The sequence below is a fragment of the Triturus cristatus genome, chromosome 3_2 (assembly GCF_964204655.1).
Source record: "Triturus cristatus chromosome 3_2, aTriCri1.1, whole genome shotgun sequence".
Taxonomy (NCBI): Eukaryota; Metazoa; Chordata; class Amphibia; order Caudata; family Salamandridae; genus Triturus; species Triturus cristatus.
In genome coordinates, this window is record NC_140584.1 from 865,860,646 (window position 1) to 865,873,758 (window position 13,113).

The window sequence follows — 13,113 nt, forward strand, 5'->3', positions numbered from 1 at the left end:
TATTAAATGGTATGGCTGCCAACATAGAGAATAAGAACTGAAAACATTATCTGTCTGACAATCTTTTATCCTATATTTCAGGAAAAATAAAAATAATAAAATACAACAGCATAGGTAGTCCAGAATATGTTTAAAGGCAATCCACGCAAGACCCTGCAAACAAGCTGTGATGTGTCTTGCTCAAGCGAAGACTAGGTCTGCTGATAAGAAGTCTGGTAAAGTGTCATCTTGTGTGTGGAGGTAACGAGCATCTTAAAGAACTTCTCACTATCAGAATGGTACAGTATCAGCTGCAATGGACTCATTACTAAGCATGAAAACTCCAAACCAGGCAGTCCCTATGTCAAGAAAATCTAAAGGCAATATCCCAAATGGAGTATTCTACCTAATCTAGCTGGAAGAGCATTTATTTTAATGAATGTGGATTTATAAATGTTTTATGTAAAGTGATGTGTATTATAGTGTAGACTAAATGATATACAAATACTTTACGACCAATGCCAGGACCAGTTCCTATTAAATACAAGAACAAGTATTACTTCAGCTAATAAACTCTACAGAGGATATTGAACATTGGGGTAAAAACACTAGATTTTAAAAAATAAGAAAAAAAAGTATACTGTGGAAAAAAAAAATAGGATTAGACCAACAGGATGATTAGAATTAACCAGAACAAACAAATCAATTAATCCTACACAAGGACAATTTATGCTCCATAACGACTGTTGCTGTAACCAATAAACCATTCATAAACATGAAATGAACGGTTACCTCTAGTGTGGTAAATAATAGCAGCTTTTGGGTCAAAGGTACCCCAACTATGGTTCTTCTCTATGCTTCCTGGGCATCGCTGTTCTTTGGCTGAGGCTAACAAAGCATTTGTTGGAGAAGCCCGGAGGGAATCGATCTCGTAGTCCTTAGAAAGAAACAGTAATGCCTCCGGAATCCCTGGATCAGTTTTCTGCAGTTCACCTATATGGTGTGGCTCGTTGGCTAAAACAGCTTCCAGGTTCGGGACTCCAGACTTCAGCAAGCTGCTCAGAACTGGAGGGCTAGTCCGTTTGTCAAGCTCATAGGCTTTGGGAAAAACTACTCTTCTCTGTCCTGAGGATGCATTGTCATCACTGTGTGATAAAATACCATCAGTATAATTCTCCTGAAATGAGAGGTCCATTTCATCCACAGGTTGCGCAGCCATAGACTCTGGACCAGCACTAGGCTCATTGATGAATGACAGCCCCCACTTGTTTTGGAAGATCTCCCCTAGGTTCTGTTGATTTGTCTGGCCAGAGAGGTCAGTCGAAGTCATGCCGACCAGCACAGATTGCATATTGGAAGGGTAAATAAAAAGACTGGCCTTTTGTTCTACAGCCACAGCAGCTGTGTTGATGTCCCTACTAGCTGCAGAGGCAGAAGGTGAAACCAAAGTACTGGCAGAACTGGTGAGCATGGCTTGGCTGCCTGGAGAATAACTTGGTCCATCAGCCCCTGCCAAAACCGGACCATTAGAAAAACTAGCAGATGTGACGGATTTCATGGCAGACATTGGGACATGCGTCAGGCGGCTCGAAGTCTGCAAGTGGGCCTCCCCACTGGACGAGGAGGTGGAGGATGAGGACGAAGAGGAACACAACATAAGTGACTGTGTTTGGGCTGCTTTGTTGAGATTCTCTTTCACTTTACTTGCATAACTTATCTTCGGAACTATTTTCGCACTACTATTGTCTACAGGGAACACAGGGGGAGGCTTGAAGAGAGTCCATGAATCTTCCTTTGAGGAGCCACCAGAAGTACCTGTTACAGGCTGTTTACACTTGAGTCGCTCATCCAACTTTTTACCAGGGTTAGGCTTGCCATCAGAGTTTTTTCTTTGTACCTCTGCACCTCCAGGCTTCCCACGGACAGAGTCCCCAGCTTCATACCTCCAGGAGGCTTTAGTGTAACCAAGTTGGCTGCCTTCACGCTCCAAAACGTGATCAGAGTTGAAATTCTCCAGATCCTGTGTTAAAGCAAGGCTAGCAGCTTCTAACTGCATTACCCTGTCCTGCAGCAAACCCAGGTCTTCAGTGCGCTGAGCTTTGCGTTTTTTGGGTGTATTGTAGCCACTCTCAGATCCACTCCCATCATGGTCAGCGGTCTTCCCTCCACAACCATTGGCAACACACCCAGAAACGTTTTTCTCTATACCATTGGTTAAAGGCAGCACCTCTGTTTTACCCACAGGAAGGATATCCTTTTGTTTATTTTCATAAACTTTCACATTCTTTTTGTCAGCAATAGTTTTCTGAATGACATTTTTAGTTTTGATCGGCCCTCTCCCCAGAAAAGAACCACCAGCCTGGACAATCTGCTTGATGTTGTATCTGGAGTCTACGTTACTGACTGCCATTGGAACAGTTGCCAGACAGCAGGCTAGAATTATCCAAGGTGGGGGAGGGGAGTGGGTGTCTCAAGGGTGTATCTCTTTTTTCCGCATTCCAATTCAGCTCTCCATAACCTGGGGGGGAAAAAAAAGATAGATTTAAATTCTTGCAATCTTATAGGAAATTAGATCATTGGCATTTTTAAACAGCAAAAAAATAACAAAAATAAACGACATCATTTGAAGGGACAGATAACATTAGTGGATCTAAACGTAGATAATGATGAAATGAGGACAGTGGACTTGTATGCGGATTTAAATATACTTTACCATTAAAAATGGGTAATACAATTCATATGTGTTTGACAGCACTTTAAAAGGATCTTCATAGATTGCAAGACAAAAAAAAATGAAAGTAAATTCAAGTTTTATATTTCTAAAGAGGAATCGAAAATTGCCTAGCATAAGTAACGATAAGTTTCAATTCTATTAAGGACACGGAGGCGAGGATTATGCTTTTCTTCCTCCGCTTTATTCATTACATAAATCACACAGCAGCCAGAAAAGCAACAGAAATGATTTTATCCTAACAGAGAAAAAAGATCCTTTAAACAAGAAAAATGAACAAAGTCCATATTTAGAACAACAAATCCCATCAGTCTATAGAGGGCCATTACAACCCAAGTCCTTTCATAGTGTTCATGAAGGGTAGATAGCTTTTCCATTTTGTATGACACCCCCCCACGCCCCCTCTTTCTTTGCGCGAGTCACGCCAAATTGTTATTGATCTTGTTTAGAACAGTCATTCCCTAAAACTTAAGGAAACAACTTGAGATTACTCGATAGCAAACATCGTAAATCAATCCCGAACATCATTGCTAATGGGAGAGAGGGTACTGTAATTGACAAGGCAATATACACCAAGAAACCTCTGAAAATCTGATTACTTGAGTACATACGGGCGGGTTCGCACTAGATGGTGCAAAGTGTGGGATAATCCTCGCCTCCGTGTCCTTAATAGAATTGAAACTTAGCATTACTTATGCTAGGCAAATTTTGATTTGCCTAGCATAAGTAATTTGCTGGTTTAAAATAAAACCGCTTAAAGGAGGAATCAGAGGACCAATCCGCGGCGCGCATTAAGTCCTCCAAATGGACTCCCAGGGAAAGATCTTTAGAAGCTATCACAACCCTGGCTGAATGAGCTCTGAACTGTTTGGTGTCAATACCCGCCTCTTGCATAACCCACCGCAACCACCTCGCTATAGTGGGCGAGGAGACTGCTTTGTGCGGTTTTTGTTAAGGCAATAAGAAGTTGATGCTTGCCCGGAGGGCGAAATTCTAGTGTCATATCTTCGTACGCCTTGAGGCAGTTCACATCACACAGTTTGGGGACATCTGAAAAGGCTGGATACGAAATTGTTCTCGATGAAGACTTAGTACAGCGAGCCACCATAAACGTAATCCCATCTGGAGAATAAACCCTTGCCGAGATGTCCAGCGCACGGATGACCGAGACTCTGCGACAAGACCCAGGCATAACAGCATTGCCAATTTTGCAGAAATTTCTTTCAATTAAAGATACCGGTTGGATTGCCAAGAAAGGAAGCGATTCAGAACCAGATGGACATCCCATAAGACGGAATAGTGTGGCTCCGGGGGCAATGAAAGACGAATACCCCTCAGGAGCCTACAGACAAAAGTGTGTTCCCCATTAGGGGCTACCTCGACCGGACAATGAGCCGCTAAAATTGTGGAACGCATCGCGTTAATGGAACGATACGCCAGGCCGTCTGTTGCCAACTCTGCTAGGAAGTTTAGAACGGGAACGACGCCTACGACCATGGGATCCAAATCCCGTCGAAGACACCAACGCAACCATTTAGTCCAGGCGGAGCGATAGCATTTCGATGTGTTGTCTGCCAGGCTTTGAATAAGAGGGCCTCAGCCGGTCCTGAAAGTCCTAGGAGCAACCAATGTCGCCTGAAAGCCGCCATGCCATAAGGCAGAGAACCCTGGGTGATTAGGTGATGCTGCTCCTCGTCCAGATTCAGAAGGAGATGGGGAAACTGGGGAGAGGGTGTTGACGGTGAAGGGGAGTAGTATTGGAGAATCCCAATAAAGTGCTAGATGAACTGGAAACCAAACGTGGGACCTCCAATACGGAGTCACCACCACCACCTCCGCCCTCTGACGTCGGATCTGGGCCGCTGTCCGCACCACCATTGGAAAGGGGGAAAGGCATAACGCTTCTCCTGACTCCATTCCTGGAGGAACGCATCCATCGCTTCTGCGAGAGGATCCGGTCTCCAGCTGAAAAAACGCGGGAGCTGGTGATCCAGACGGGACGCAAAGAGGTCGACCGAGAAAGGCCCCCATTGGTCGTGCAGCCATTGGAAGACATGACTGTCCAATTTCCACTGGCTAGAATCCCTCAGATGTCTGGAGTGCCAATCTGCCACTTAGTTGGCTTGACCCGGCAGATACTCCGCTGTCACAGATATGTGAGGAGCCAGGCAATAGTCCCAAAATTCCTTCGCCATATTCGCAAGGGCTCGGGCACGAGGGCCTCCCAGATGGTGGACGTAGCGGAACGTTTTCAACAGGGCACATTAACGCACCTTGTCTCTGGTCCAGCATCGCACGAACGACACCGCCAGGAGCTCCAAACAATTGATGTACAACTCCTGCTCGTCTAATGACCAGGCGCCGCCGGTGGAGAACTCTTTGCAACGGAAGCCCCACCCAGCCCTGCTGCGGTCTGATTCGATAACCAGGTCCAGGACTGACCCGAAGATAGCCCGTCCGTTCCAGGCTTCCATGTGGGTGAGCCACTAAGACATTTCCTCTTTTACCTCCTCCGAGAGAGGAACCGTCTGGTCGTACGACAGACCTCTCCTGAGATGATGTGCCTTTAGGCATTGCAGGGCTCGGTAGTGAAGGGGCCCCGGGAAGATTGCCTGGATGGATGAGGAGAGAAGGCCCACCACCCGGGCAATCTGACGGCGAGAGGTATGGGTTTTGGAGATGGTCTGCCTCAACTCTTGTAGAATCTTGGCCATCTTCCGGGATGGCAGACTTAAGGAAGAGCGGATTGAATCCACGACAAACCCTTGAAACACTACGCTCTCAGTTATTGACAAAATCCAACCCCTGTAAGAGGCAAACCGCCTGCTGAAGTTGAGCAGTCAACTTCCTGGGATATTGTGCCATTTGCAAGATGTCGTCCAGGTAAACAATCACACGAATACCGTGGCTCTGTAGGAACTCCACCGCCGGGTGGAGCACCTTTGTGAAGCACCAAGGTGCCGATGAAAGACCAAACAGAAGGGCAGTAAATTCGAAAATCTGATGGTTCCAGCTAAATTGGAGAAAACGTCGATGAGGCGGATGAATGGGAACCACTAGGTAAGCAGCTTTGAGGTCCAGTCTGACCATCCAGTCACCCGGGAGAAGGACGTCCCAGAGGAGGTGAACCCCTCCATTTTGAAATATCGGTAAACCAACCACCCGTTGAATTCTTTGAGGTGGATTACCGGACGCCTTCCCCTATCGGTTTTGTCCACCACAATGATATTGCTGAGGAAACCGTTCGGATGCAGAGCTGAGCGACTGATGGCTCCTTTGTGGAGCAGTTCGGAAACCTCTTCAACGACCAGCTGCGCATCGGCAACAGAGGAAGTGATGGGGCATGGAACAACTTCTTGACTGGGAAGATTGTAGAATTCAAAGTGAAACCCCCGGTTGGTTTGCAGAATCCAAGCGTCTGTTGTAAGCTGTGCCCAAGCGCTCTGGAAAGCGCAAGCCGGCCCCCGATACAAACCTGCCCTGCAGGTATGACACTTATCGTTGGCACCACCACCGCCTGCGTTGTTTTGGAAGCCGCCCTGGCCTCGGAACAGTTGGCCTCTAGTAGGATAGAAATTGGTGTAATTTGCTGTGGAGTTATACTGCCCCTGCCCGGAGCTTTGTCCTTTAACAGGATGCTGCTGTCCACCACGGCCGGTCGCGCTACCGCGACCGGCCCCTTGGGAAAAAAGTGGCTGAAAAACCCTCTTGATGTTTGATTGGGCCTTGTCCAACGAGGTGAAAGTGGCCACAAATGTTCCCATCTCCTTGACAAAGGGGTCTCCAAAGAGGCCCCCTTGTGCCACTGCCCCTGCCTCCGAAGAGGCTAAGTCGCCTAATTTAGGGTCTAACTTGATAAGAAGAGAGCACCGGCGTTCAGTCGATAGGGCGCAATTGGAGTTACCCAGGAATATTCCCGCCCGCTGAGCCCAATTGGACAGAACTTCGGGCATATGGCGGAACCCGTCACTTTCGCCTCCTCCGCCATATCCAACATTTTTGTAAGGGGCCTTATCACATCCAGGAGCTGTCAATGCCCTTACGGGGATCCTTCAGGTACTTGGCCAGGCAGGTGGCCATTTTGGAATCAAGTTCCGGGGTGAAGGCAACCTTCCCTTCTAGAGTGGGACGTGGACACTCTGCCCTCAAACACACCCTGGCCTCCTTCTCTAGGGGCTTGGGGAGACAACCCGCCACAAACTTGGCCACTTTGTCCCCAGGCGTCCAGGCTGCTGACCGCGGATGAATTATTTTATCCGGGTCCAGCATGCCCGTACTATCCTGTGGCAATGTGGCAGAAGAGCTGGTCGGGAGCCAAGACCGCGAGGATCCCTCCTCTTCATCAGTATCCGCTGGCAAACCCCCGTCAGGTGACGGGAAAGCTGGCAGAGGAGAGGCAACAGGCTCCGGGGCAGGAAGTGGCGCCCGGGAGGGGACAAACAAAAGCGATTTGCAGGCTCTCAAAGCATCCTTGTCCACCCCCTGCGACTCTTCAGGGCAACCCTCGGTGCAGCACTTAAGGGGCGGGGGACCCTCCCCAGGTGTAGGAATGCTAGCGGGAACCGGGGTCCAGAGGTGGGCTTGCGCCAGTTTGGCGCACTCTACCACAATGCGTTTCGAAAGGCACTCCTCCATAGGACCTACTACCTCATTTACAAATCTGTAAATTGAGTTGTCCACAGCGTCAAAGAATTAGTCATCGTAGGGAAGGTACGGTTGTACTTCTTCCTCTTCATAAATGTTGCATAAATGTCGCCCTGCTCCATTGTGTAACTAATGTGAAAAACACCCACAAAAGTATGAACTCAAAGAGAAACTACTGGATGGGCAGAGGCGGTAACCTCAACTTTTACCAGTCTGGGAGGCCAGACTCGAATGGGTGCGACCGGAGGGCTGCAAAGGTTTTGGGGCGGAATGAAACCGCTAGTAAGGTGGTACAGGCCCCCGGTGCGCGTAGGCCCTCAGTTTACAGACAGGGACCAAACCGCCACCCAGGGCGCACTCAAAGTGAGGAAAACAATATTGTGCACCAAACCTGCCCACAGGCGATTCACGCTGGCAAAGCCGCAATACGGACTCCCAGCGGGGCGTGCAATTAAAAGATTAGGGGAGAATACAACCCCAAAGGGCGTCAGCAGTGTGGCAGCAGGGAGGACAAGACTCACGGCGGTGCGGCTCAGCTCCTCATCGGAGGAGACTGCGCCGCGAGAGCAGCGAGACGCGCGAGCTCCCCCTAGCTGTGTCTGGAAGCACTGCGGGACAAATGGCAGCGGCGCGTAAGGAGCGAGAATGCTTCCGCAGCTGCAAGGAATCTGTGGAAAGTAAACACAGCAAATTAAGCCCTTAAATGCTCCCGGGCACAGAAAGCAATAGAAGCAGAGCTCCGGGGCGCCACAAACCTGAAACAACAGTATAAGCAAGTGTAAGTGATAAGAAAGGCAAAAAGGAGCTTAACTGGCTGCGAAGCAGCAAAGAAAGAGGAGGGTCATACAAAATGGAAGAGCTATCTACCCTTCCTGAACACTATGAAAGGACTTGGGTTGTACCAGCCCCCTATGGACTGATGGGATGTGTAGTTCTAAATATGGACTTTGTTAGTTTTTTCTTGTTTAAGAGGACCTTTTTTCCATATTTTGTTTGGATAAAATCATTTGTTGCTATTCTGGCTGCTGTGTGATTTATGTGATAAAGCGGAGGAAGAAGAGCATAATCAGAGCCTCCAGTCCTGACATAGAATTATCAACCTTTAAGCACTTCAGTGAAGATTAAGAAACTACAATCGGAAGCAGATGTAAGGGAGGATAGAAAATAGTGGTAATAATTAGTTCAGGTTTTGAGATTATTGCGATGGTCTTACAGTACTTTATGAACAATTTCCTCCGATTCAATTGTAGTAATAACTGAGAAACTCAATAAATTACAACATTAACAAAAATCAGATCAATTCTCCCCCCAAAAAAATACTTAAAGTCTGATAATCTCAGATTATCCTTGCATTTATACACTTTCTACAAGTCAAACAGCCTCTAGCTTGTCATCATTGTGATGCGCATGAGGTTGGTTGCTCAGATTAAAAACATTAAACAATATATCAAACCAGGTTGTTTATGTTAGTATTTTATAGAGAACTTGATCACCAAACTGTTTCTGGTCGCTAGAACGGATTTTGAAAGAGATAAGTTGTGGTTGTCAGAGGGTAATTACATTTAAGGGAACCATCATGTTTTTAGATGTTTGCAAAATAGAAGCGGGTTCCAAATTATTGCTGCAAGGACTGAGTAAGCTCAGTCATCCGATCAGAGTGGCAGAAGCTCATGATAACCAAGAGTCTTGCTGTGGACGACATATGAGCCCGAGAGGGGGAGTAAAACTTGAACGTGCTGCACAGATAAGAGGCCCCCAAGATTGGATGGGTTTAAACACCATACAAAATGATTTAACAGCTATTCTCTGGACTATTGGGAGCGAATGAAGGGTATTTATGGCCTTCGTAACAAGTGCGTGACTGAAGGTCTAGAGCAAACCGTGCAGTTAGATCCTTTAACTTCAACCATTGCAAGAGAAGAACGATGTAGTGCAGGGCAGCTAAAAACAAAGAGCAGCAGTAATCCAACCAGCTAAGGACAGCAGCCTGGACAACCACTGAATGTGAAGAAAGAGGAAAGTATCTTCCGTAATAGTGTGAGAAACAAATACAGTTGAAGGCCACTTAGCTAACTTAAACAGTTAAACAGATCATGATCAGTGAAAAAACAATATTAGTCCTAACTAGGGAGGAAGCTGAGAGCGGGTCCCAAAGGCTGAGAGATTAGAGCTATGGGGATCTGTGGGCGGGAAAAAACATTCTCTTTAGCTTTTCAGTATTAAAGTTAAAGTGAGATGTTGAACTTCCATTAGACAAACTGAGTCATGCAATACCAAAATTTGGGATAGCTATGCCTGACAAGGTCATCCAGAGAGAAAAGTATCTGATTATAGTCTGAATAACTCGGGGGTTAGAGACCAAATAAGTTGATTTTAAGAACGGATGTAAACAATGAAGAGGGTAGGGCTGAAAGAAGAGTCCTGGGGCATTGGGACAGTCCTTGTGATAAAGGTTTGATATAGAACTGGAAATGGGGTAGGAGAACAGCATGAAAGTGGTCTTGGAGACAGGATTTAATCCATGTCAAGGCTGAACCACGAGTGCCTGTTTCAAAAAGAAGAGGTAGAACAAGCATTCGCAATGCAATAGATCTAGCATTTGTGAAAGTTCGAGCTCTTGGTGTTGAAAATGACAATGTGTTTTACTTTGGTCTTTTTATTTGCAGTGGAGTAATTATATTTGTATAGCACTATTGCCATTTGCAGGACTTTGTGACCCTGAAGAACCTGGAAATAGGTTAGGAGGGTGGGGAGGCACGAGTGATATGTTGCCTGAAAAAAAAAGTAACAAAATCCTTGAAAAAGCAGACACTTCTAGGTAATGCAAGATTAAGTAAAACATGTGAAATGTAAGCAGAAAGAACATGGTAACCTTAAAACTTTTGGTTAATTAGAGCCAAACACACTTTACCGCCAGCCCACAACTGCTCGCATCTAACAAAGGCAACAAACCACTGCAGCGCCAGAGGTCTCAAACCGTGGATTCATGCTAAAATACTATCACGAGAGCTACATTAAAGAAGTGGGAGGGGGAAGAGCACAGCGACCACATCGGATTAGATGAAAATGCCATGTGTGATAATGCAGGAGGGGAAAGTGCACGGAACAGGACCCTCAAAAGCATCTGATGAGTTGGGGGGGGGGGGGGGGGCGGGGGGCGTGGGGGGGTGGAGGCGCAACTGTGCCTGCAGCGTAACAAACAAAGCTGCCGAACAAGGTTCTAGTCTAGTGTTTTAAAAACATGTATGGTGATAAATTTAAACTTAATAAATATAAATATTATTAAATGTTAGAATATGTGCAATTACACGATGTTAACAAGCGGGCAGGGGAAGTGCACTGTGCCCTTGGATCATGTTTGCTGAGATGCAAATGCTGTGTGTACCAATACAGGAGGGGGAAGTGCACGGAACAGGTGCCCTCTAAAGCATCTGATGAGTCTGGGTTGGGGAAAGTGCGTAGCTGTGCCAGCTGTGATGAAAAAGTGATAAACCAAAGAGTGCTTTGAAACTGAAAAAAAAAAAAAAAGATACATACATACACATATACATACACACATACAGAGTAATTTTACATGCAACAGCAGCAGTCCTTCTGGGAGGTTACAACAGTAGTAAAAGGAGGGACCAAGGAGGGAGTACTAAAGAAATTAACAAAAGAAAAGAAAGCATTTCCAAAAGACAGTCAAAGGAGCCAATATAAAACATGGGTAGAGTTTAAAGCCCATATTCTGAATACAGCATGTCTCGAAAAGACAGTGCAAGCACTGTAAAGCGAGACATCAAAATCAAGGGCAAGCTCATATGAAAAGCTGATAACCAATCAAATCAAACAGCACCAAGGATTTGGCCTGATCTGCTGCTAGTCTTAGATAGTCGATGGCCAAGACCAAAATGTTTCTGTACCATGGGCTGGACAGAAGCCAGATTGAAATCTGCCCAAAAGTTGTTGTTCTGAAATCTGCCCAAAAGTTGTTGTTCATAAAAATATGAAAACTATGAAGGTAACTTAAATAGAGGCACTGCAAAGCATTGAGAATACAGGAGGCCTAATCTTCATAAAATAACACTTCTTCAAAAGGTTCAATAGAGCCAGATTAAACACAATCAGGCATTTGCCTCAAAAACAAGCATAAGTGACAAGGTACAAGAAAATATGATGGTCAACCCCAATTGCTCCTCCAAGGATGACCAAATCTATTCTCTGCCCTCCATTGCGGAACATCGCAACATCCCTTCTGCCTCCCTTAGAGTTTCATAAAGAGATACAGGATCTTCCTCAGCTGGAACTTAGACAGGGTTCGAAAAATTCACTCGCCCACTGGCTATGACGAGCCAGATTTATTCAGGACGAGCTATTTTTAGTGCCTACAGACCTTTCTGGCGAGTAGGAAGTCGAACGGACTTCTGACCTCAGTCTCTGAAAGCAGAGCAAACGTGACAAGAAAACAAGACACAAAGGTATCTACATTGCTCAAAATGAGAATAAAGACGCCCCTAAATCCTGCTATCCTAACACATTTGCTCGGCCCGCAGAGACAGAGGGCAAGTAGGTTACAGTTAGGTCGAGGAGATTTATTATGTTACGAGACCAGCAGGTCTAGTAACATTTTTAGGATTTTTCTAGCCCAGTTAGAGCACAGGCCAAACTGTGGCTGACGAATGTGGGTATTCTATACAGCTGGACAGAGATGGCCATTACGACGATATCAAAGGATGCAAGTACCTATTCAAGGTTGCACCATCTCATTAACAACCATGGATTATATGATTATATTTTTGCTAGTATCTAGTACTCTTCCCAGATTAATGCCTCACTGGCTAATCCAAAACATACAGGGTTTATTGTAAATGGGATGAGATAATACATTTACTTTCCATACTACATACATCTCATACACCAGGAGTCTACCTCACTAGTTAAACGGAGGGAAGTTTTTTTTAACAGGTTAAGTGGTCATCCCTCAGCAAGGTCAGACCATAGTATGTCAGTAAGAGTAAATGGCATGCCTAGGAACCTCGGGTGGTGGGGGGGTGGGGTGGGGGGGGGGGGGGGGGGGGAGTGGACAAAGCAAAGCTGCCCCACACACTTCCTTTCATTCTGGCAATTAAGACATTTCTGCCCTCAGCAGGCTCAGGTAATTGTGGTAAAGGAAGCATCCATACTGTGTTTGGGTGCTCATCTGCGTTAGATGGTGCCAATGAGGTCTTCGATCCTCGTTGGAGCAAGCCATGCACATAAATGTGTTCCAGCTTCAAGTCTGTATGGCCCTGAAGCATTACCCCCTTCCATCTCAGTGGGCAACATCCAGTTTCTGTCAAGCAACACTACCGATCAATATGCCAACAAACAGGGCAATGTGGAGTTATGGACCATATGTTGGTAAGATTAGTCTATGGCAGTGGTACTCAAAGTACAGCCCTCCTGACCTTTATGTGCGGCCCCTGGTTGAACAGCTACTGTTTACTTTACAAAGCACTAATACCCATAAAGAGATTAAGTAAATGGAAGCATTTATTCACAGATGGACTGAAGTAAACAAAACAAGTATTGGCATAGCCAATAGGTCTCGCCTTTGGGACCATGTGTTTAGCGAGAACTTTTGGCTATGTTGTAGAGCATTGTGGCTGCTGTGCGTTATGTAGAAAAGTTATAATAAAAAGTGTTAAGCATTTTTTTTTACCTTTATACAAAACAAAGATGACATTATATACAACTGAAAAACCGGATTTAAAAAGAGATTTTAACATAAAAAATGT

The 13,113-nt window shown here is 45.8% G+C and overlaps 1 protein-coding gene across 3 annotated transcripts in view; it reads right to left on the reverse strand.

Moving 5' to 3' along the window:
- Positions 1-13,113, reverse strand: part of NUFIP2 (nuclear FMR1 interacting protein 2) — a 140,383-nt gene that overhangs the window by 46,628 nt on the left and 80,642 nt on the right. For all 3 annotated transcript variants that reach the window (XM_085649203.1, XM_085649201.1, XM_085649202.1), the window contains one exon: positions 772-2,497. In XM_085649203.1, coding sequence (XP_085505329.1) covers positions 772-2,389 — 1,618 coding nt within the window. In that variant the 5' untranslated portion in view covers positions 2,390-2,497. The remainder of the gene's footprint in view (positions 1-771; positions 2,498-13,113) is intronic.